Source organism: Heterodontus francisci, chromosome 12 (genome assembly GCF_036365525.1).
Source record: "Heterodontus francisci isolate sHetFra1 chromosome 12, sHetFra1.hap1, whole genome shotgun sequence".
Classification (NCBI taxonomy): Eukaryota; Metazoa; Chordata; class Chondrichthyes; order Heterodontiformes; family Heterodontidae; genus Heterodontus; species Heterodontus francisci.
In genome coordinates this window covers 102,095,447-102,118,794 of record NC_090382.1, presented here as the reverse complement: position 1 = coordinate 102,118,794, position 23,348 = coordinate 102,095,447, and the positions used below count along the sequence as shown (strand labels likewise).

At 44.9% G+C, this 23,348-nt stretch overlaps 1 protein-coding gene across 1 annotated transcript in view; it reads left to right on the top strand.

Annotated features, from left to right (window-relative positions):
* Positions 1-10,262: 10,262 nt before the first annotated feature.
* LOC137375659 (uncharacterized) overlaps positions 10,263-23,348 on the top strand; it is a 48,334-nt gene continuing 35,248 nt past the window's right edge. The window contains exons 1-2 of the mRNA XM_068043047.1: positions 10,263-10,363; positions 21,657-21,989. Of these exons, the coding sequence (XP_067899148.1) occupies positions 10,303-10,363; positions 21,657-21,989 (394 nt within the window). The 5' untranslated portion in view covers positions 10,263-10,302. The remainder of the gene's footprint in view (positions 10,364-21,656; positions 21,990-23,348) is intronic.

The following is a 23,348-nucleotide window of genomic DNA, read 5'->3' as shown; positions in this document are numbered from 1 at the left end:
ACTTGAATGAGCAAGGCATAGAGCGATATGGAATTAATGCAGGCAAGTAGGATCAGTGTAGATAGGCATTATGGTCGGCATGGACGCGGTGGACCGAAGGGCCTGTTTCTATGTTGTATGACTCTATGACTGAGTTCCGGCCACCACCCGGAGTATCAGCGAGGGACAGTCGTCGGAACAAGGTAGGTTCTTTTGCATTTATTTAAATTTATTTAAATATGTAAATGAAGGCTCCACCACCGGTAATATGCGGTGGAGCCTTCTTGGCGTCGGGGGCCATGGCGGGGCTCTCCCGGAAGAAATTTCTGGGCCCCCCACCACGACCCCCGCATCAGAGGGCTGGTAAAATTCAGCCCTGCTTTCCTCCTCTTCTTAGTAAATGAGAGACATAGCATGCTTCTTTAGTTGTTTCCAAAAGTGTTAGCAATAAATTTAAGCATAACTTGAACATTCAACCTCACCAGCAACACTATGACATATTCTAACTTCCACATTCATTTAACAATGCACTCGATGAAAGATTTGTTCACCATGTGACAGTCGTTCACTTTGTAACATAATCACCTAGTATGGTGGAGGTTTTCTCTCACGAGTAGAATATTGTCTGAAATCAGATGTAGTCTCACTTGACTCATGTTTTTCATCTGAGATGTTGATGTCAGAATCAGATTCAATGCTCATGGTGTTTTCAATGCTTTGAAGAATAATGCGTTTCTTATGAAGATTTGGGAACTGCGCTTAGCAACCATCATTGATCCTTTTGTGTTGATCACAACAAACGGTTGGATGTCTTAAGGGTTTTTACTTTCCAACATGACCATCACGTTTCACAAGGAACTTATTTCCTGGCTTTGGCAGTGTACCTGTAAATTTCATGTTTTGCTCTGCATTTTCTTTCATTTGATCCTTCTGTTACTGATCGCGTTCACGCCCATGTTGATCATTAGTTCCACAGGGTAGCTTAGGAAGATCTGTACACATATGTGCAAAGATGAGTGTAGCTGGAGATTTTCCAGTAGTGGAGTGAAGAGTTGCTCTGTAATTACAAACAAAGCGATACAACTCTTGCTTCTACTACCTGCTCTTAGCTGTACCTGTACTTATCACCTTTTTCAAGGTACGCACAAATCTCTCAACTTTTCTATTAGTTCTTGCCCAATGGGGTGTGATTTTTTGATGAGTGAATCCCAGGCAGTGCGCAAATTTCTGAACTCATCGCTGTTGAATGGGGTCCATTGTCACTTCTCACCATTTGAGGGATTCCAAACAAGGCAAAGATCAAGTCAAGCTTTGGGATGGCAGCTTTTGTTGAAGTTGACATGACTAGTTCCATGATTGGGAAACTGCTGTAGCTGTCAGTGATAACAAGCAGGAGTTCACCAGTGGGCAAATCTGCAAAATCAACGCTGACTTCAATCCATGGTCCTGGAGGTAGTTCGGACATCTTGAAAGGATCACGAGGATTTAACATTGTGGTTGCTTGACATGGCAAATACTGATTAATTTTGTGCTCTACGATGCAGTCAATTCCTGGTGACCTTAGGAGTTGGTTAGTTTTAACAATTCCCTGGTGACTTTAATGTGTTATATCAACAACACCTTCCTTCAATGAGTGTGGAATGACAAAACAGTTGTTCCGTAACACGAGGTCAGATGTGTTTGTAACAGTGAGCTTATTTTGAACATTGTGAAGACAATGTAGTGTGAGCGATTTCGTTTGTAGACGCTCTGATGATCACATCTTTCCTGTTTCATGATTCCATAGCCATCATACATAGTTGCAGTGCCTCATCTTTTTTTGTTGCCACTTTGATGTCAGCTAGTTCTATCGACTTTGGCACCATATTTAGACTTAACGTAATTAAGATGTTGTTCAGTAACCTTTCCCTCACGACTAGTAGGACTGGCTGTCGGCAATAGATGTTGCCAAAGATAGTGTGCTGGGTTGAGCTTGTCTGGCTGATACACAACTTGGAACTCGTACTCTTGTAGTTTGAGTATCCAATGTTCTATTCGAGTCGATGGTTTGCTATTTGGATTGTTGAACAAGCTTACTAGTCGTCTATGATCGGTTATTACTTCAAACTTACTTCATACAAGTAGAGATGAATGTGTAAGATACCCCACGTGATTGAGGGCGCTTCTCTCTCTCTGCTTGTGAATAACATTGCTCTGCAGGTGTTAGCGATCTGCTTGCAATCACAATGATTGATGGGTTACCTGTCTTATCTTTCTTAATGAGAACAGCACCTAAGCCAACTGGGCTTGCATCCATGATTAGCCAGGTGGTTTTCTTAGGGTTGAAATAGGCAGTTGTGTATCTTGCTGACAGCCATCATTTGATCTGGTGTACTGCCTATATGTGTGATTTAGTCCACTCCCACTTGGTGGTCTCTTTTGCCAGATCATGTAGGGGGGCAGATAACGGAGCAAGGTCAGAAATGAAGTGACTATGGTACATGATGAATCCTAGCAGACTCCAGACTTCCTGCACATTTGTAGGTTCCACAGCATTTGCAATGACTTCAATTTTCTGTGAATCTGGTGACATTCCTCCACCACTGAACACATAATTGAAGAATTCAATTCTGCTTTCATTGAACAAGCACTTGTCTTTTTTCAAGGTGAGGTTATATTCTCTGAGACATTGTAGGCGTGCGTGTAGGCGTGTCTCCAGGTCACTTTTAGTGTGACTGTAGATGAGAATGTCATTATTGATGTTCAGCTTGCCTTCAAGTCCTTGAAGTGCAGATTGAATCGAATGCTGAAATACTTCAGCTGCTGAATTGTCTCCAAAGTTGAGCCTTTTGTATTGAAAAAATACAATGTGAGTAGAGAATACAATAAGTTATCTTGATACTTCTGCAAACTCAATTTGATGGCAGGCTGCATTGAGGTCAAGTTTAGTAAAGTATTTAGCACCATTCATGTCACTGTAATCCAGAGACCCAGGCTAATGCTCTCGGGACATGAGTTCAAATCCCCCATGGCAGCTGGTGGAATTAAATTTCAATTAATTAATAAAAATCTGGAATTGAAAGCTAGTCTCAGTAATGGTGCCATCAATTGTCATAAAAACCCATCTGATACACTTATGTCCTTCAGGGAAGAAAATTTGCTGTCCTTACCTGGTCTGGCCTACATGTGACTCCAGATCCACAGCAATGTGATTGGCTTTTAATTGCCCTCTGAGATGGCCTAGAAAGCCACTCATTGTCAAGGGCAATTAGGGACGGGCAACAAATCCTGGCCTTCCAGTGATGCCCACATCCCACAAAAGAATAAAACAATGTCTCTGCGGTATTGTTGATTGTCAGTGTATAGCGTGTTTCTCATTGTGTGGATTGTTGATTGTATATCAAAGCAGATTCTAATCTGGTTCTTGCTCTTGGGTTTCTTGATGACTTGTATGGGTGAGACTGAAGGAGTAGGCTCATCCCCAACTTTCTCAATAATGTCAAGGTCAAGTAGGTGCTGAAGTTGCTTCTTTGTCTGCTTCCTGACATGAAATTATGCTTATCGCCATTGATGCACAACTAGGGCCATGTTAGTGTCTACATGCAATTTGCATGTAACACCTTTCAGTTTGCTGATACCAGTGAAGTGATCAGTATACAGTTCAAGAATGTTATTGTTAAGTGTAGGAATCGCACAGGTGACTGCCATCAAGTGCAGCTCTGTTCCTGTGTGGAAACTGATAAGTGTGTCACAGTCTATATGACATAGAACACAGCATTCATTCTAGTGCCTTTCTGGAGACTGGAGTTACAAAAGTCCCATAACTTTCAGTGATTTGTCACTGTTGTAAGGGAAAATTTTCGTATTCCCTGGTTTGCAGTGAATGGGGCAATCCTGAAGTTTATTGAACATTTTGTTTCCCATGACATTGACAGATGCTCCCGGGTCTATGAGAGCATCAACATCTTAGCAGCTATAGTCACTGTCACACATAGCTGTTTGCTGTGTCCAGGAGAGAGCTCATAAGTATATTGAAGGTCAACCCCCTCAACATTGGCTATATTCTCTTGCCCATTTGTTGTGGCACAGCATACAGGACACCCTTCTATTGGTATTGGTCTTAGTAGTTGATTTACTGATGAGTGACAAACACAAGCAAAGTGGTTGGGTTTTCCACAAGCTTTTCACTTTTTACCAGTAGCAGGACACTCTGTCTGGTGTGGGTAAGCACTGCCACTGTGGAAACATTCTTTGGACAAGTTACAAGTCTGAGACTGCTGTTGTTGCTTTGCAGGTGTTTTTTTGGCGCATGAGCGATGAACAGTGTTCACAAGAGTTGAGCTTGGAGTGTGGTAGTTACTGTTAGCAGCCTCAATTTCAGTAGCTCTGGACTCTGAGAGTGGTAATGATGTTTCTAACTCCAACAGCTCTGACAGCTTTCTTGTAAGATCTGGAATTTTATTTTAATTAATTGTGAGATTTAGGTCAATTACAATTACAGTCTAAGTTGGGAGAGCAGATCTAAAAGGGACTTATAGTTCAGACTAGCTACAAAACCTCACGGGTACGAAGGTGCTTTCACAAACTTCACAGACTTTATTAAGTTTTCCACAATAAGCACAAAATCATGATACTTAGCAAAGGGCAGAGGTCAGCAGCTGTGTTCACGATGGAACACTGTGTTCAGTTAACTGTGGCGCTTGTCTCTTGATCGAAGTATATTTTCTGTCTTCGTTTGGACGATGATGCGCGCTTTTGGGATCTTACAAGTTCTCACTTTATACACCTTTCCCAGCTTGGTTCTGTGCCACATTAGTTAAAACCCCATTTCTGTTCATCTGATTGGCCAGTCATTACCTAACTGCCCTTCCATGATGGTACTTCGAGCCTGGTTTAAGTCATTTTTATTGTCATTCAGTTGGGTGAGGGGGAGGAGTGGGCCTCCAGATTCGACCTTCCTTGACTATATGAATTCCTTTACAAAAGGTCATATCTTGATTTGGTGCCGTCCTGCTTTAGTTATTCATCCACAGCAACCACTGAATGGGATTTATATGTGCTCATCTCATTTCACAGCTTCATGTTCAGACAGAGATTGTTCACAGTTATTTTACAAGTTAAAAAGCTAACAGTCTTCCTGGGATATCCACAGTCTAATGACTTTTAAATAAAGGGTCTCGATATGTCATGACTTGTCCAGAACTTCAGCTAATATCATGCTTTGTGGTAATGTTACATATGGAATATAATTTTAACCATTATACTTAAGGATATGACAATTAAGTTCTAACAGTCCAATATTATAATAAATTCAAACCTACAGTGTGTCTTTCTCAAGTGCTTTTTGGCCTAGTTTATTTGAGAGACAATCTTCGATTATCTGTGTTTTGATTTCCCATTTGACATCAGGGCGGCACAGTGGCACAGTAGGGCGGCACAGTAGGGTGGCACAGTGGCGCAGTGATTAGCACCGTAGCCTCACAGCTCCAGCGACCCAGGTTCAGTTCTGGGTACTGCCTGTGCGGAGTTTGCAAGTTCTCCCTATGACTGCGTGGGTTTCTGCCAGGTGCTCCGGTTTCCTCCCACAGCCAAAGACTTGCAGGTTGATAGGTAAATTGGCCATTGTAAATTGCCCCTAGTCTAGATAGGTGGTAGGAGAATGGTGGGGATGTGGTAGGGAATATGGGATTAATGTAGGATTAGTATAAATGGGCGGTTGTTGGTCAGCACAGACTCGGTGGGCTGAAGGGCCTGTTTCAGTGCTGTATCTCTAAATAAATAAATAAATCACTGAAGTCACATTTGGGTGCGAGTTGCCTCAATCATAGGAACATAGAAGTAGGCCATTCTGCCCATCGAGCCTGTCCCACCATTCAATACTATCATGGCTGATCATCCACTTCAATGCCTTTTTCCCACATTATCCTCATATCCCCTTACATCATTTGTATTTAGAAATCTGTCAATCTCTGCTTTAAACATACTCAATAACTGAGCTTCCCCAGCCCTCTGGGGTAGAGAATTTCAAAGATTCACAACCCTCTGAGTAAAGAAATTTCTCCTCATTTCTGTCCTAAGTGGCTTCCCCCTTATTTTGAAATTGTGTCCCCTGGTTCTAGACTCCACAATCAGGGGAGACATCTTACATGCATCTACCCTGTCTAACCCTTTTTGTATTTTGTAGGTTTCAATGCGATCACCTCTCATTCTTCAAAACTCTAGAGAATACAGGCCCAGTTTCCCCAATCCCTCTTCATAGAACAGTCCCACCATCTAGGGAACAAGTCTGGTGAACCTTCGTTGCATTCCCCCTATGGCAATAATATCCTTGCTAAGGTAAGGAGACCAAAACTGCACACAGTACTCCAGGTGTGGTCTAACCAAGGTTCTGTACAATTGAAGCGAGGCTTCACTACTCCTGTACTCAAATCCTTTTGTGATAAAGGTTAACATACCATTAGCCTTCTTAATTGCTTGCTGCACCTGCATGTGCAATATTGGTCAACTGTATCATTTGCTTCTTGCTTACTGCATTGGAAGACGACTGTTTCATATATTGCATTTTTATTTGGCGGATGTAAGTTGGTAATGCATTTTTTGCTGAATGGTGGGTATTTTGCTCAGGCTTAAGTATCTCAAAGATATCCTCCAATTCTTCACCTCCATAGCGGAGACGTAAGACCTTTTCTTGTTTGTTATTTGTGATTGAAAAACCTGCCATTGCACCTGCGAAACATCGCAGCCACTTTCGCCAACGTGGAATACAGATGATGCTTCTGAATACACATCAAAAGGTGGTTGATTGGGCTTACACAACACCATATTGATCAGCAACGCAGTGATAGTGCATGATCAGGGACCTGGGATCACGTTTATTTTGAAGAAAAACTTCTCTGTGATGATCTGAGGTTTTGTTTGATTGGATGATTATCTTGGAGAGGTCAGTGTGTGTATATGCTGGGCAAGCTTCCTGTTTGTGTCTAACACAGCTTCCATGTGCTCTGTAAGTCTCCAACTTTAAAAAAAACTGCTTGTAGAAAGTAAACTAACACCTTCCAAAAGTTCCTAAATGCACTGTTTCCTATTTTCCACCATCCTCGTCACCACTGTGATGTTCTTGGGACTAACAGTAAGATTCAGCCAGAGTTAATAAAAGACACAGAACTGCTGTATGTTGTTAAAAACATGGCTTCCTTTTTTCTTCCACAGCTATCCTCCCTGGTGTATGTGTGTACGGTAGCCTTAGTGGACAAAATGCACAATGCAATTTTCAAAATGCTACATATAGATGGGAAAATAGGGAAATAAGGAGTTCTATGGTTTTGAAGTACTGGAAAACAATGAGTTAGATTAGGCTTTAGTGCAACAAGTCTTGATTGAAACAGGGACTAGAGGAAACATGTGCATAGACTGCACATTCGTACCTGTGAATGATAGTGCTAAATCTTGCGTGGGCAGCTAACACCACACCAACTGCAAAGTTAGACTGTTAGAAACTTTTTAAAGCTATGTTATTTCTATTTTCATTATTTTCGACCAGTTTCATTGATTCGTGTACCAGCTTTTGCCTCTCTGTCACATTTGTGGATGACGTAGCTCTGTTTAGATCCAGCCCTAGTTGTTTCATGAGGGAACAGGAGAAGGATTAGAATGTTATCCATGATTCTGTTGCATGAGCAAGTGCAAGAGGTTAATGCAATGCTGTCCAGGAGTTCATGCTAATTATGGTGACAAATATCAACAGATCTAACACGTAACCTCACCAGTTTGTGAAAAAAAAATCCTGCAGAACTGAGTACTGACATTCACAGAAAGCTTGAGTCTGAATAAGACTTTGGCACATTCTTATATGACTATTGGTTTGGTGTAGATGAAAGTTGCTTCATTCATCAGCTTTGCAAATCTTCTAGCATTCAAATAGAGCTTTAACCAGCATGACCTGCAACATTAATTGTTCTTTTATCTAAATCACACATCAAATCCCAATGGACTACATAAGTGTTGGTCATTATTTATATTTTATTCCAAATCCTATAGATTCCTAGATCTATAAAACATGAGCGCAAGCACAACATTTCCATTCCCCTGGTTTCAAGCTACTTTTGAATAGAGAGTAAAAGCCAAAATTCTTACTTCCTTATTTCATACATCAGCCCAAGCTGTGAGAAAGCTGCCCTAATATTAAAAGAAAACTATATTTATTTGTACCACTAAGTGTGACTGCAATCGCTTTTTGTAGCTAGTTTTGTGACATGAAACTTACTAAAAGAAGTAGAATGAATGGAAAGCGTTCAAAAAATGAGAACAAGGATATTGGGTCTTAACATCAGTTAGTCAACAGGCAAAGTTCTTTGTATGCCCATTAATTCACAGAAAAAAGGGTCTAAAAATCGTGGGGCGGGGGAAGAATGGTGGATATACGGTAAATATTCTATGGAGAAACAGAGCGTACAAGAGTTCCATGGAATGTATTTCAAATGGTTTGTTTTCTGTAATGCAGATCTCTCCTTAAGTCCAGCTTGTTCAATCTTCTACACTTTCTATTTTTTTAATTCTGTGCCATTTTTAAGCATACACTTGTCTGGAAGATTTTGAACACATTGGCTATTGATTGATGTTTGCATTGCAATCTTTTCACTGCAGCAGTGGTTTACCTTGGCGAGGATATTTTGTTGGAAGTCCTAAGTAGTGTCAAATATAAACACTTTTTATTATTGGCTTCATGCCACAGGTTCCTGACATGTGGGCTTGTGCAACTGTTGAATACTCCAAAGGAGAGTTATTGGTTTCACTAAGGCCAGCCATAGGCAACAATTTTCTCAGACATTCTTCCACTCTACCACTGTAATCTCACCAGATGTTTACATACATAAACAAAGGTTCCAGTGCCATTTCGGCAAAGTTAGGGCGGCAGAGTGGGAACACTCATGGCCGAAGTTTTTTAACTAGATATTTCTGGTGGTCAGCCTTCAGAAACCTAACAAATTTACATTGGAAGCTGGTGACATTAGTGTAGTGCAAAACCTATTAGGAACAGGAGTGGGCCATTCAGCCCCTCTGGCCTGCTTTTCCATTCAGTTAGATCATGGCTGCCTCAGCTTCATATCCCCTTATACCTTACCTAACAAAAATCTATCAACCTCAGTCTTGAAGGCTCCAATTCACTGTGCCTCTCAACCTTTTGGGGGAGAGAATCCCAGATTTCTCACTACCCTTTGTGGAAAAAGTGATTCCTAGTTTTGCTCCTGGATGGCCTGGGTCTAATTTTAAGATCATGTCCCTTTGTATGTACCATATCAAAATCTTTCAACATTTTAAACACCTGGATCAGATTACCCCTCAATCTTCCACGTTCCAGGGAATACAAGCCAATATAAAAGCACCTTGATTTACATTGTTAGCTGGCAATTTAAATAAACTTGCCGTAAACATAAGACTCAGGTAAAATGATGGTGTCTCTATTCTAGCGAGTGGTTTAAGCCATACGTGTCGCTACTCGTCAGTCACCCCAGGTGTAGCTGTTGAGTAAACTGACTGCAAGCAGAAAATATACATGAATGCTACACTATGCCCTTGTTGATTTGTCCAAGTTTTACAACAACATGACATTTTCAACTCTAATGCATAGTCCATGATTTTGTTTTCTTGTAAATCTGGTACAGTTACATTTTAGTATTATTAAGTGGTTATTTCAGCCTTCCCAGTGAGTTTGGCTGATTTAATTTTGTGCATTTACTGAAAGATCAGAAACATTGTCAAAGAAAATGTAAATGTTGGTTTGAACTCGTGCTATTCAATAAACTGATTCAACATGCAACAGAACGAGCCTCAGAGTGTACTATTACCCATGATGTAGCTGATAAATTTTCCTCCACTGTACCACCAGGGCTGACTTAGATGGCGTGCAGTTAAAGCGATGCTAAGTGCCCTCCGACGCCAAGCCGAGGTGGCCAGAGAAAGCGAGAATGAGCTTTGTTAAATATCTTTGACAAATGCACTTTCTGATATTTGTTCTCTTTCCACCCACCTCAAATTATTTTAGCTTCAGTCGTAAGGTTCAGGTGGATGCTGGCACAGACACAGACTGGCTAGTTATTTTGATCCGATAGTCGTTACCTTTAAATACATTTCACATAAAGGTGCCATTTACTTAACTACTTATTTCTTAATAAGGAAATGTTCCCTTTGTTCTCAGAAACAAATTGAGGAAATGTGTACTATCTCTACTTCTGGTGGTTTCACAGTAGTTTGTGAGTGTGTCTGTGTATGTGTAGCAATCCATTTTTATATTAGTCTCACACAAAGGGACAGAAAGACTCAGCGTGCGGCATTTATTGGAGAAACATGTCCATTGGTTTGATGTTGAGTTTCTCGGTTTTCTTATTTCAGTCTGTTTTGGCACATAGTAAGTAGCTTTTTAAAAAAATCACACTCTTCACATGTAAAAGATCCAAACTAAACAGTGTTCCAAATGGTATTGGGCCAATAGAAAATGCTCCCAGGCAGCTATTTTACTTATCAATGTAAAAAAACAACTATCTTAATATATAGACCTGGGGGTGAGTGACTGGTAGAGGTCCATACGTCTTAAAATACTCTCTAAAGATGCCAGTTGGTGAAGTTCACTTTTCTATGCTTAATGCATTCATATTACATTCCATGTATGTGTGCTAACAGGTTAGTGTCTGTGTAAAAATAACCTACACCAAAGTGGTTGCAAACAAACTTTGTCAGTCAGAATTTTCTACCCTTCGTTGTAAATGATGGATGATCTTGTTCAAGTGTGAGAACAAATATGTAAAAACATGGTACCTATGTTATAGATTGTCTTTTTATTATTTGTAAACACTATGCACAGGGTTTATGCAAACAATGTTGCTGGTGAAAGACCATCAAGATTGAGGGCGGGAGGGGATGGTATTGAAGTTGAAGAGTTAACTTCCTTCAGTTGGTTACTCAGAGTGTTTTCTGTGAGGGAGGTTTCAGCCATTTTCCTTACCACATTGGGCTGTATCTTGTTCTAAGCAAGGCAGGCTGGTGTGAGGGACCAAAGCAGAGGGTAAGGCCCTTGTTAGCGGCTGATCCGATTATTCCACTTGACAAACTGGGATTTGCCAAGAGTAAGAATAGATTGGATGTTGGGCCGTTCTTCTTTCCCCAGAGAGGTGTGGGCCTCTGGACTGCATTGCTAACTGGTTCAGTGGGCACTAACTCTCAAAGGGACAGTACGGTAGCATAGTGGTTATATCACTGGTCTATATTGCTAGCATGAACTTGATGGGCTGAATGGCCTCCTCCTCTTTTCACTGAACCCTGCTTTTTTGGGGGTGTCAGGGTGTTGCAACCAACTTCTGTGCCTGACAATTTCGAGAAGGGGAAAGTCGGCTTTGATTGCTGTTCATATATCTTCCTTATATTCCTTTTCATTAAACCTTTCCTAAAGCCCAATCTTCTTCACTCTTTCCGAATAATTCAATCCACTGACAACAATAAACCTCCTGGCTTTTCACTGCACTGTTCTCATTGCCTGAACATTTGCTTTGTTTCCTGGTGACTGGAGAACTGATCTGCTTGACGATGACTTCCTTGAACTTATACTTTACCGTTTTGGTGATGTAATTCAACCAACTATTTGCCTTGTTGATTCCTGCTTGCAATATTGAATCTATTGAGGGTCAAGCCCACTGAGACTCTCTTAACCCCTTGTTTAGCTATTTCTTGGCTTATTTGGGCATCAGCAATACTTTACACTTGCCAGAATTACTTTTTATTTGTCACTGTGCACTTACATATTTTATCCAACTCATTCTATAATTTCTGAGCTGCCCTTCTCCAATCCCACTGACATTTCTACAACAACAACTTATATATATATAGCACCTTTAATATAATAAAATGTCCCATGGCACTTCATAGGAGCATTATAGAACAAAGTATGAAATCGAGCCACAAAAGGAGTATGGGCTGGAATTTTATGCCTCCCAGCGGGTTGGATGGTGGTGTGGGGGTGGCATAAAATTGAGCAGCATGCTCCAGGAGGCCTAACCGCCCCGATTCCGTTTCCGACCAAATTTACGGAAGTCTGGTGGGGGGGCGGGGGGTGAGAAACGGCCCGCCCACCGAGGCCAATCAAGACCCTTAAGTGGCCACTTAACAGCCACTTAAGGGCCCTCGTCTGCCTCCACGGGTATTTTACCCATGGCAAGCGGGTGTGCCGGGGACGTGAAAGGCCACCCAGGTTTAGCTGCCGGCCTTTCTGCACCCGGGTGGGGGGTGGGCCTGGCAATCGGTCACAGGGTGCCCAATTGAGGGCCGCCCCCGCCTCCCAACCCAACCCCGGGATCCAAGACGCCCCGCTCCCCCCAAAAGACCACCCTAGCCTCACCAGGGCAGGACTGATTCTCCTGGTGAGGCTGCCCGAACTTACCATCTGTCCGGGTTCCATTGCGTCCTCCTCGGTCGGCTGGGCTGCAGTTTCAGCAGTGGCCACCACTCCCGGTGGCGCTGCTGAGACTAAGAGCTGCTGGCTCGCTGATTGGCCTGCAGCTCACTGAGGCGGGACTTCCTCCCTCAAGCGGGTGAAAGTCCCACCTCGGGCCAGTTAAAGCCTGGGGATCCGTAAAATACGGGACGGATCCCCAGGCTGGGCGGGAGCGGGATCGGCACCGACATTTATGTCGGAGTCCGGCTCCCGTCCGCCCAGCGTAAAATTCCGGCCATGAGGTCAGATGACCAATAGCTTGGTCAAAGAGTTGGTTTTAAGGAGTATCTTAAAGGAGGAAAGTGAGGTGGAGAGGTGTGCAAGGGTATTCCGAGCACGGGGCCTAGGCAACTGAGGGTGCAGCCACCTATGGTGGTGTGATTAAAATCAGGGATGCACAAGAGACCAGAATTAGAGGAGCGTAGATATCTTGGAGGGTTGTGGGTCCTGCAGGATATTACAGAGATAGGGAGGGGTGAGGCCATGGAGGAAATATGGCAGCCAATTTGTACACAGCAAGCCCCCACTAACAGCAATGTGATAATGACCCGATAAGCGGTTTTAGTGACTTTGAGAGATAAAGACTGATTAGGTCACTGGGGATAACTCCCTTTTTCTTTGAAATAGTCCCATGGAATCTTTTACATCAACCTGATTGGGCAGATAGGGCCTTGATTTAATGTCTCATTCAAAGTAAAAGGGCTGGATTTTGTGCTGGAGGCATGGCTTTTGGCACAAGGCTGAAAAGGTGGAGAATGCATGCCGCTACCTTTTCATGCCCCTTCCCCACATGCCAGAGTAATATTCCTTTTTTTTGCCCAAGTGTCCCGCGCCAGGCTCCCTGTCCCTTTTAAGATGGGGTTCCTGCCTCCAAGAGCTGCTGGCCAATCACAGGGCCAGCAACTTAGCAGTATTCCCAGTGGCCACTGCCAGTACTGAAGGCGCCTTGGACCCAGGCCCTGTGCTGGAACCCCGGACTTCAGGTAAGTGAGGTGGTGTCGCTGGGATCAGGCCAGAAGGCCCCGGTGATGGGGGCTGTGGGTGGTTGTACAGTCCAGGGGGAAGGGGGCCCAGGGAATAAAATGGTTCCCGGTGGGGTTCCTCCATGAGCCACAGATTGCCTACAGAGGAGGGACCACCCCCTCACCATGCTAGGGAGGGCTACTCACATTACAAGGCGATCTCCACTGTTGGTAAGATCCCAGCAGCAGTGGAAAGAGGCCCTTAATTGGCTGTTAATAGGCAACTTAAGGACCTCAACTGACCTGTGGGTGGGAAGGCCATCATCAGACTATCCTGCCTCGGGGAAGATCGCTTGGTGACGGGCCCTCCACACCCCGCCATCCATCACAATCCTCGTGCCCCCCTGCAGCAGGGGGGTCCATAAAATCCCAGCCAACAACACCTCCAACAGTGCAGCACTCCCTGAGTACTGCACTGGAGTGTCAGTCTACATTTTTGTGCAACAACCCTGGACTTGAACCTCTGACTCAAAGGCGAGTGCTAGCAACTGAGCCACAGCTTATCAGGCCCATTTATATTGGATCAAAGAAGGGTAAGAGTTTTTATTTTGTTAGATAATGATATCAAGGAAAATGGAGCTAAGGTGGGAAATTGGAGATGATGTACAGATCAGTCATAATCTAGTTGAATTATGGAAGAGGTTCGAGGGGCTGAATGGTTTCTTCTTGTCTCTGTGCTCCTGCGAGCTAATGAAATTAAGAAGGATTTTAATAGCATTAGTAGGGACAGACTGTTTGGGGACTTAGTGATAAATGGTCATCAACTTAAAGTTTTCACTAAAGTTCATGGGAGAGCGGTGAGAGAAATTTCTTTATGCAGAGGATAATTACAGTTTGGAAAGCTTTGCTGCAAAGAATGATTGAGACAGAGATCATTTAAGGGGAAATTAGATAAAAATATTTGAATCTGTTGAAGAAACTGGGTTATGGGGGCGGGGATAAAAGAATAACTTTGCATTGCTCTGGCCAAAAATCGAAAACAGTGACTAAGTTACTAACTAAACAAAATGGCAACTTAAAGCATTTTTGAAAAATGATGAGCAATTTCAGGAACTTTCTCCCCCTTCCTAGACCTTTTATTGATTCCTGCCTCTTGATTACTGATTGATAGTTTCCATAGCTACTTGCTGTTTCTTTACTTGTATTTCTTTCTGTTTTGTATGATATTCAAGCCAGTCAGATGCAGTTATGCCACATATTTTGACTGCATAAAACATTGACATCTATGCTTTCAAGTGTGTCACTCTGAGACAATGAGGGACTCAATCTCAACACAAGCACCACAAAGTCTTTGGGGCTCTGGCTCTTCAGCACAAGTGCAGTAGAATAACATGTTCAACATGCACCTGAGCCACTGCACGCTGTACGCGAGACCTGGGTTTCCTTGGCGCAGGGATGGAGTCATTTGCATAGCTAAGGCAGCTTGCTAGCAACGGCAAGGGCACATTGGTGCTCACCTTGGCCTAACTTTGTAAGACAGAGCGTGGCCTTGCATGTTGCCTGATGCCTTCCAAGGCTAAACTGGCCCACAGAAAAATGTTTTTGGTTTCATTGGGGAACTCCTGTGTGGAGTTTGCAAGTTCTCCCTGTGTCTGCGTGGGTTTCCTCCGGGTGCTCCGGTTTCCTCCCACAGCCAAAAAGACTTGCAGGTTGATAGGTAAATTGGCCATTATAAATTGCCCCTAGTATAGGTAGGTGGTAGGGAATATAGAAACAGGTGAGGATGTGGTAGGAATATGGGATTAGTGTAGGATTAGTATAAATGGGTGGTTAATGGTCGGCACAGACTCGGTGGGTTGAAGGGCCTGTTTCAGTGCTGTATCTCTAAATCTAAATCATTCTGTAGTTAGAGAAGAAAAGATAAATTACCTTACTTTCGTGAAGATTTAGAGGCTTCCGAAGGTCACAAAGGCATTCGTACCAGGCCTCAACCAACATGAGTTCTCATGAAAATGCTACAAGTTGTACATGGCCATTAAGTGCTTCTGTTTGGGATTGAATGAGTTATATTCCTTTTCCATACCTTTAATCATCCTCTGCAAATTCGTCATGCATCTCAATTTTCCCAAAGGCAGGGCCGAAATTTTACGCCACCCCAGTGAGCCGGGTGGTGGTGGGGTGGGGGAGGGTGGCGTAAAATGGAGCAGGAGGCTCCGGGAGGCCTACCCGACCCGCTCCTGCCTCCGCCCCACTTTACGTAGGGTGAGGGTGGTGTGGGGGGGGCGGTGATAAACGGGATGCCCGCCCAAGACCAATCAAGGTCCTTAAGTGGCCAATTAACGGCCACTTAAGGGCCTTCGCCCGCCTCCACGGGGATTTTACCGTGGCAAGTGGGCATCCTGGAGCTGGGAAAGGCCACCTGGTGAAAGCCCCGGGGGGGGCCCCTGAAATACGGGCACAGGGTGCCTGATTGAGGGCCGCCCCTGCTTCTCCAACCACCCCCAGGACCCAAGACTCCCCCCTTCCCCCCAAACGATCACCCTTGCTTCACCGGAGCCTGAACGATTACCCCTGGCTGGGCTGCAGTCCCAGCAGTGACCACTGCTTCCGGTGACGCTGCTGGGTCTAAGAGCTACCGGCCCGATGATTGGCCGGCAGCTCAATGAGGCGGGACCTCCTCCCTTAAGCAGGTGGAAGTCCCACCTCGGAACAATTAAAGCCTGGGGACCCGTAAAATGTGGGACGGAACCCCAGGCTGGGCAGAAGCGGGTTCGCCACTGACTTTTACGTCGGTGGCCAGCTCCCGTCCGCCCGTCGTAAAATCCAGACCAGTGGCTCAGAATAGATTATAGGCGAAAGAGCAGCTGCGATTTTTCATTACCTTGTTCAATTGCTCAATCTTAATCTGCCACAGGCTACTGGCTTTGGAGCCTTATGGTTGTTGCTGGATAACAAGCCAGACAGCCCTGAGGTCTAATGATCATGCAGGCGAGAGAAAAGCATCGTGTTGTATATATGGGATGCTCCCAGGACACCTAAATACCCTCTGGTCATGATGCAAACCCAGATGGCAGTTTTTCTGGCATTCCCCTTCTTTTTGGTGCCCAAAGGCTGCAAGAAGAGGGAGATGTGGCAGGAAAGCTCAGAAACTCAAATGCATGTCAAAACATAGACTGCAACATTCGGCTCAGCAGTGCCACATGTATCGGTGCAACGGGAGCCCAGAATCCCGAAAATGGTGGCCAATTTGCTGCAGGCCACTTCTGATGCAGCCCCCGTATCTTTCCATGTTAGAAAATGTGCTGGCATGAGCAAAAGAAACATGCAGAATGGGCAAATTGTGACGCAATCAGTGTCTAACTCTGATTTGGTGTCCCAACAGCCATTTTGGACTTGCAGGTCCTGTTAATGCCCTCTTGTAAACATGTGCATGAGAGACCCCCACCCCTCCCCCCCACTTGCTCCCACTCGCACTACTTAAAGGCATCAGAATGGGATGCCCAGGTGAGGTGCTTTTGACTTTCTTTTGCTGCTACAGAGTGAATGGAAGTACTGTGCACTGTGTTGTTGGAGGAGTTCTCAAAAGTTATTGGAATCAGAAGGAAGTGGTACTGGACTTTTCCGAAGAATTCAGTGGATTTTGAAGACCTGTCGGCAGAAAGCCTCATGGGGCTGTGGTTATAGTCCATCTTGGGCTACAGAATGACAAAGAGATGGAGTACAGGCAGCAGAGAGGGGAAGCCATGCACAGAGGGAGGAGGAGGAGGGTTCTCAATAGAAGGCTGTATCCATCTAAGGTCTCCAGACAGCACTACTCCTACCTTCACCTTAACCAGGAGCATTGTCTAAGGTGGCTATGCTTCATCAAGAAGGTGGTCACTCAACTGTGTCACTTCCTTTAAATCGACCTACTGCCACAGAGCAGGATGAGAATGGTGCTGCCAGTGGCTGACAAGGTCACCGTTGCCCTCAATTTCTACACCAGCAGATGTTTCCAGGTTGAAGCTGGTGACATCACCAACATCTCATGGTTTGCCATATGCTGCTGCACCAGGGAGGTAACCGAGGCACTGTATGCCAGGACATGGGACTTCATAGTCTTCTCTCTAACCAGACAGAAGCAAGAGGAGTGGGCTTTTGTAATGTGGTGTAGTGGTGACTTAACTTTTAAGAAACATCACCTTTAAGAGAACAGGCCACTTATGTAATTAATGACATCATCATACATATAAAAGGATACACCATTTTGTGAGGCACACTCAACACATGGCTTGCAGAGACCAAACATGCACCAGTGAGGAAAAGACCTGGACCTGAGATCATGCAATGTAGATAAGCAAGACAATATATAGTGTTTGTGTTAAATCCAAATATAAAGCCTGTGCTTATCATTTAATGAAGATTTAAGATCACAGCACAGCACTGCAGTTTTAACAGGGTAACAGGATTCCCCAAAGACAGGGAGCCATCAATACACATGGCTCTGCAGGCACCACGTATCAACGGGGAGATGTACCACAACCGCAAAGGACTTCACTAATTTAACACACAGCTACAGTGTGATCATGCACAGTCCATCATGTCAGTGAATACCTGCTATCCTGGCAGAACTACAATGCTTGTATCCTGTGCCTGGCAGTTGTTTTCACCATATTCGAGCCACCATGACGAACCAGAGGGTGGCTGCTTGGTCTCAAAGGCTACCGACTCTACACATGGTTCATGAATCCACTGCACCACCTGAACACAAATGCACTGCACGTGCACAGTGAGAGTCATGCTGCCATGAGGAACATCATGGACCAGATCATCAGGATGCTAAAACCACGGTTACTCTGCTTGGACCATTCGGGCGAAACCCTATGTCATGCAGGCCCCCACCTGCCAAGAATGAGGCACATTAATTTTGCAACATGGACATTAAATTTCAAATTGTTGCTGGGACGAAGAGAAGGCCTGTAGCAAGGGGTTGCCAGGCCCCTGGCTGGAAAGACATTTTTGCATATTAACTGACAGTGTTTGGAACAAAGGAGTTATCCCCCGTTCCAATACAATCCACAAACAGACATTGTCAGACCAGTTAGTCACATGACTAACCTACTTGGCAGTCTGGGTTTTCTTTTCTGTGTTGTACAGTTTGAACTGAGAGCCTGCAGAAAGCTGTTTGCTCCTGGATTGAAAAGATCTCTCCTGGCTGACTCGCCACAGCCTCTCCTGTCTGCTCCCATCTCTTTCTCACAGAACTCCAAAACCTACTGAAGACCCCTGAACCCCAAGAGACAAAAATCTCCTACAGTGAATAAGGTTCAAGAAGAATACTGGGTCCCAATGAAAAGCAAGATCTACCTACAATCCAGGACTCTACAGTGAGCTGGAAGAACCAGAGCAACAACTCTTCAGATATTGCCCCAAACTTTTCCCACTTTATTTTTCTTCTGCTCTTTTCTGTCTCTATTTGCATGTGTGTATCGCGTATGCAGGCTAGTGTGGGTGCGTCCTGTATCCGTTGGCGTTAACTGAATTAGAGTGTAAGTTTAAGTTTAATAAATTCCATCTTCTTCTTTAAACCTAAGAAAACCTGCGTGTGTGCTGGTTTCTTTGCCTTATAATTGGAAAGCGGTGAACAAGGATTCAACAAGGGGGAGCTAAAAACACAGTGTGTTTAAAATTAAACCCTGTTACAGTAAGACCAGATGAAGGCTGAAAGGGAATCCTCGACCTCTTTCTCACCTGGTTGTAACACCTAAAATACTCACAAGAGCATGTAATTTATCCTCATGGTGGCCCGTTGCATTATACACAAGCTGGCAGTCATGAGGATGCAGCCCTTGCCACCAGAGCGAGCTCCTCAGGTGGAGGAAGAGGAGCAGGAGGAAAGGAAGAAGGAGGAAGGGAGAAAGCATCCGGGATCCCATTGCTCTGAATGAACAGTCTATGAGAAGTTAATCAGACCACAGTTTCCCGATTTCTTTCCCACATCACCGTTTTTCCACAATTCATCACCTTTCTATCCCATCACAGGATCCTTTTGAACAAAATCCTAAAACAGAAGACACTACAAAAAAAGATTCATAACAACTTTACTCAACACTTCCAATAATCCATACAAAACTGAGCTTTTCACTCTTGGTACAGTCCCTTAGTGCCTGTCTTGCAGGTGCCTTTGCCTGTCCTAGTGCTCCTACACAGCACTACCCCAGTGGCTACAGCACAGCTGGGGGAAGGCTGCTGATTTTCAGTGGGGGAGACTGCAGATGGCCTTGCAGGATGACCTCGATCAGCTCTGGGCCTTGAGGGTCAGGCTTTGAACTGCAACACCTTGGCCTGGATGGCTGCCATCTGGGCTGGCTGGCTGAGAGGCACCTGCATGGACATTGGTGGAGTGGCAGTGGTAGGAGCATGAATGCTCCTGAGAGAGGAAAGCAGGTTCATGCTCCATGTTGCCTCTGCCCCCAGGTGATGCCTCAGCAGTCTTGGTAATCTGCTGGAGGACTGATTGTTGGACTGCTGTGAGAATCTGCAAACCCCTTTGAGCACTGGTATCTGCAGCCATGACGACAGCAGTCTGAGCCTGCATGGCACCAAGCTGGGCTTGTACGGCAACAAGAAAATGAACATCATGGGACAGGACATCAGAAATGCTCCATCCATCAATATCGGTGACCACGCTCTGGAAGGGGTTCAAGAATTCACCTACCTAGGCTCAACTATCACCAGTAATCTGTCTCTCAATGGAGAAATCAACAAGCGCATGGGAAAGGCATCCGCTGCTATGTCCAGACTGGCCAAGAGGGTGTGGGAAAATGGCGCACTGACACAGAACACAAAAATCAGAGTGCATCAAGCCTGTGTCCTCAGTACCCTGCTCTACGGCTGCGAGGCCTGGACAACGTACGTCAGCCAAAAGCGACGTCTCAACTCATTCCATCTTCACTGCCTCCAGAGAATCCTTGGCATCAGGTGGCAAGACCGTATCTCCAATGCAGAAGTCTTCGAGGCGACCAACATCCCCAGCATATACATCCTATTGAGCCAGCGGCGCTTGAGATGGCTTGGCCATGTGAGCCGCATGGAAGATGGCAGGATCCCCAAGGATGCATTGTACAGCGAGCTCGTCACTGGTATTAGACCCATCGGCCGTCCATGTCTCCGCTTTAAAGACGTCTGCAAACGCGACATGAAGTCCTGTTACATTGACCACAAGTCGTGGGAGTCAGTTGCCAGCGATTGCCAGAGCTGGCGGGCAGCCATAAAGGCGGGGCTAAAGAGTGGCGAGTCGCAGAGACTTAGCAGTTGGCAGGAAAAAAGACAGAAGCGCAAGAGGAGAGCCAACTGTGTAACAGCCCCGACAACGGATTTTATCTGCTGCGCATGTGGAAGAGTCTGTCACTCTAGAATTGGCCTTTATAGCCACTGTAGTTGCTGCTCCACAAACCACTGACCACCTCTAAGCGCTTACCCATTGTCTCTCGAGACAAGGAGGCCAAAGAAGACTGCAATCTGAATGCGGCTTCCCTTTAAGAGGGGCAGGCTGCCTTTAAGACTCATGCTAGCCATGCATGGACACCTCGGCCCCCTGCTAAGCCTGCAGCCACTCAGCAGCATGTGCACAGCACAATCATTTACTTGAGCAGGCAGAAACAAGTTTGGGTGCTGTCTGCATCATCTCAATCGTGCATGGGGAAGTTGAGCATCGCGATCCCTTGCTCGCTAATGGGCCTTATTGAAATTTTAGCCCACAATCTCCGCACTTATCGAATGCTCAGATATTCAAGATGCCATCCCTGATGGAGTACTCAAACTAAGGCCCTGTTTCCAAAAGTTCAGGTAAATTTTAAACTGTGTGGCATTATTTGAAGGAAAGCAAGGAGTTCTCCCAATCTCCTCAGCAGCCTTTGGTCTGTCTATCAATGCACCAAAAGCAACTTATACGATCATTCATCTCATTGCTATTTGTGGGATATTACTGCTTCTGCTTTCACTAGAACAGTCACTCAATTTCAAAATGATTTATTCTCTAAATGTGAAAAACATCTGAGGCATTTCTGAGAGACATGTTGAAGCATGGCAGAAATATTTCTTTTCTTTATTATTGTCAGGTTTATTCTCCAACTTCTGATAAAAGTTCATTGAACCTAAATATTAACTTTGTTTCTCTCTCTACAGATGCTGCCTGACCCGCTGAGTTAAACTCATTGAATTAAGGATCTGCTGTTTGATTTTAAACATATTTATTTTGTGTTTATTTCTCGCAGAAGACTCTATCTATTTTTTAGATAACACCGGTGACTTCATATTAAATGGGTCAGTCAATCCTGGAAACAGCCCTGTTATCTGGGAATGGAAACCACATTCTGGGCAACAAACCACAAAGCAGTTGGGTATTTTCCACAGAGATGATACAGGATGGAAGGTACAATGGAGCAAGGAGCACAATGATACACAAAGCATTTATGACAAGGTGCAGCAGGTCAATGGTAATCTGAGGATTACAAGACCCGGATTTGAGCTGGCAGGATTGTTCAGCTGCCGACAGACACAGCTCAGCAACACAATCCTGCAAGAGTATGAGCTGTTTGGGATCAAAGGTGAGAGCAACAAGTATTAGCAGAGGTCCAATTATAACAGTTGTTCCAAAGATGTAATGATTCAACAGTTGTATCATCCAATGCACTGCTCTCATTAACCATAGCCATTGGTGTCACATGGTGTGCATACCAATTTATTGGGCTGGATTTTACCAGTTGTCTCGGGATGGCCTGGGAGGCGGGGTGGGGAGGGGGGTGGCAGTAAAATGGCGAGGGGAGGCAGGGGTAGGGGTGGAGTGCCCATTGGCTTTCCATTGCCTTGCCAATTTACCAGTAGTGGCGAAGGTGGAGGATGGCCCCCCTCCCCCACCCAGAGGCCAATTGAGCCACTTAAGTGGCCAATTAAGGGCCTCTTCTCATTGCTGCTGCCATTTTACCAGTGGTGGGTGGGCCCTGCGCCATGTAGGGAGACCACCTAGTAAACCCTGGTGACCTCCCTACCAACTTCTGGGAGCCCTCCTATTTGAGCACTCTGTAGCCCAAGGAGGGCCCCCGCAGCAACACACCCCACCCTCTCCGCCACTCACCAACCACCCCCACCCACTTGCCAGGGCTTCCTGACTGGCCTCACCACCCCGCCAAACCTTACTTCCCTGGTTGGGAAGGCAGTCTGCTTCTATGGCGTCCTCTATTCCAGGTGCAGTCCGAGCAGGGCCCACTGTGCTGCTGAGACTGCTGAGCTGCCAGCCCTCTGATTGGCCAGCAGCACTCAGGAGCAGACGCCATCCTTAAAAGGGACGGGAGCCCCGATAGCAGCTAATTAGTTGCTGCACAGCCGAAAAATGCGGCCAGAGGTCCCACAAGCGGCAGAGGCGAGGTTGCCCCTGGCTTTTGGGCTGGTTGTTGGGTCCCCCGCTGCACTGATAAAATTCTGGCTATTGTCTGCAAAATAGAATTTGATTCTGTTACTCCATCAATAATTCCAATATTTTTCTTGAACAATATCTACCTGTATATTAGTATTTAGTGCCAGTTGTGACAGTAAGGTCAAGTTCTAGTTTTTAAAGGATGAAAGTAATTACAGTTTTAAAACTCCTTTCATGACCTCTTGATGTCTCAAAGTGCTTTACAGCCAATGAAGTACTTTTGAAATGTAATCATTCTTGTGATATAGGAAAAGCCAATTTGTCCACAATGAGGTTCTACAAAGGGAAATGAAATACTGACCCGATAATCTGTTTTAGTGATCTTGGTTGAGGGATTTATATTAACCTGGACACTGGGCAGAACTCCCTTGTTCTCCTTTAAATAGTCATGTGGTATCTCTTACATGCAGTGGAGAGGAATATGACAGAGCCTTGATTTTAAGTCTCATCTGAAAATCAACACTTTGGACAGTACAATACAACTCTGTACTGT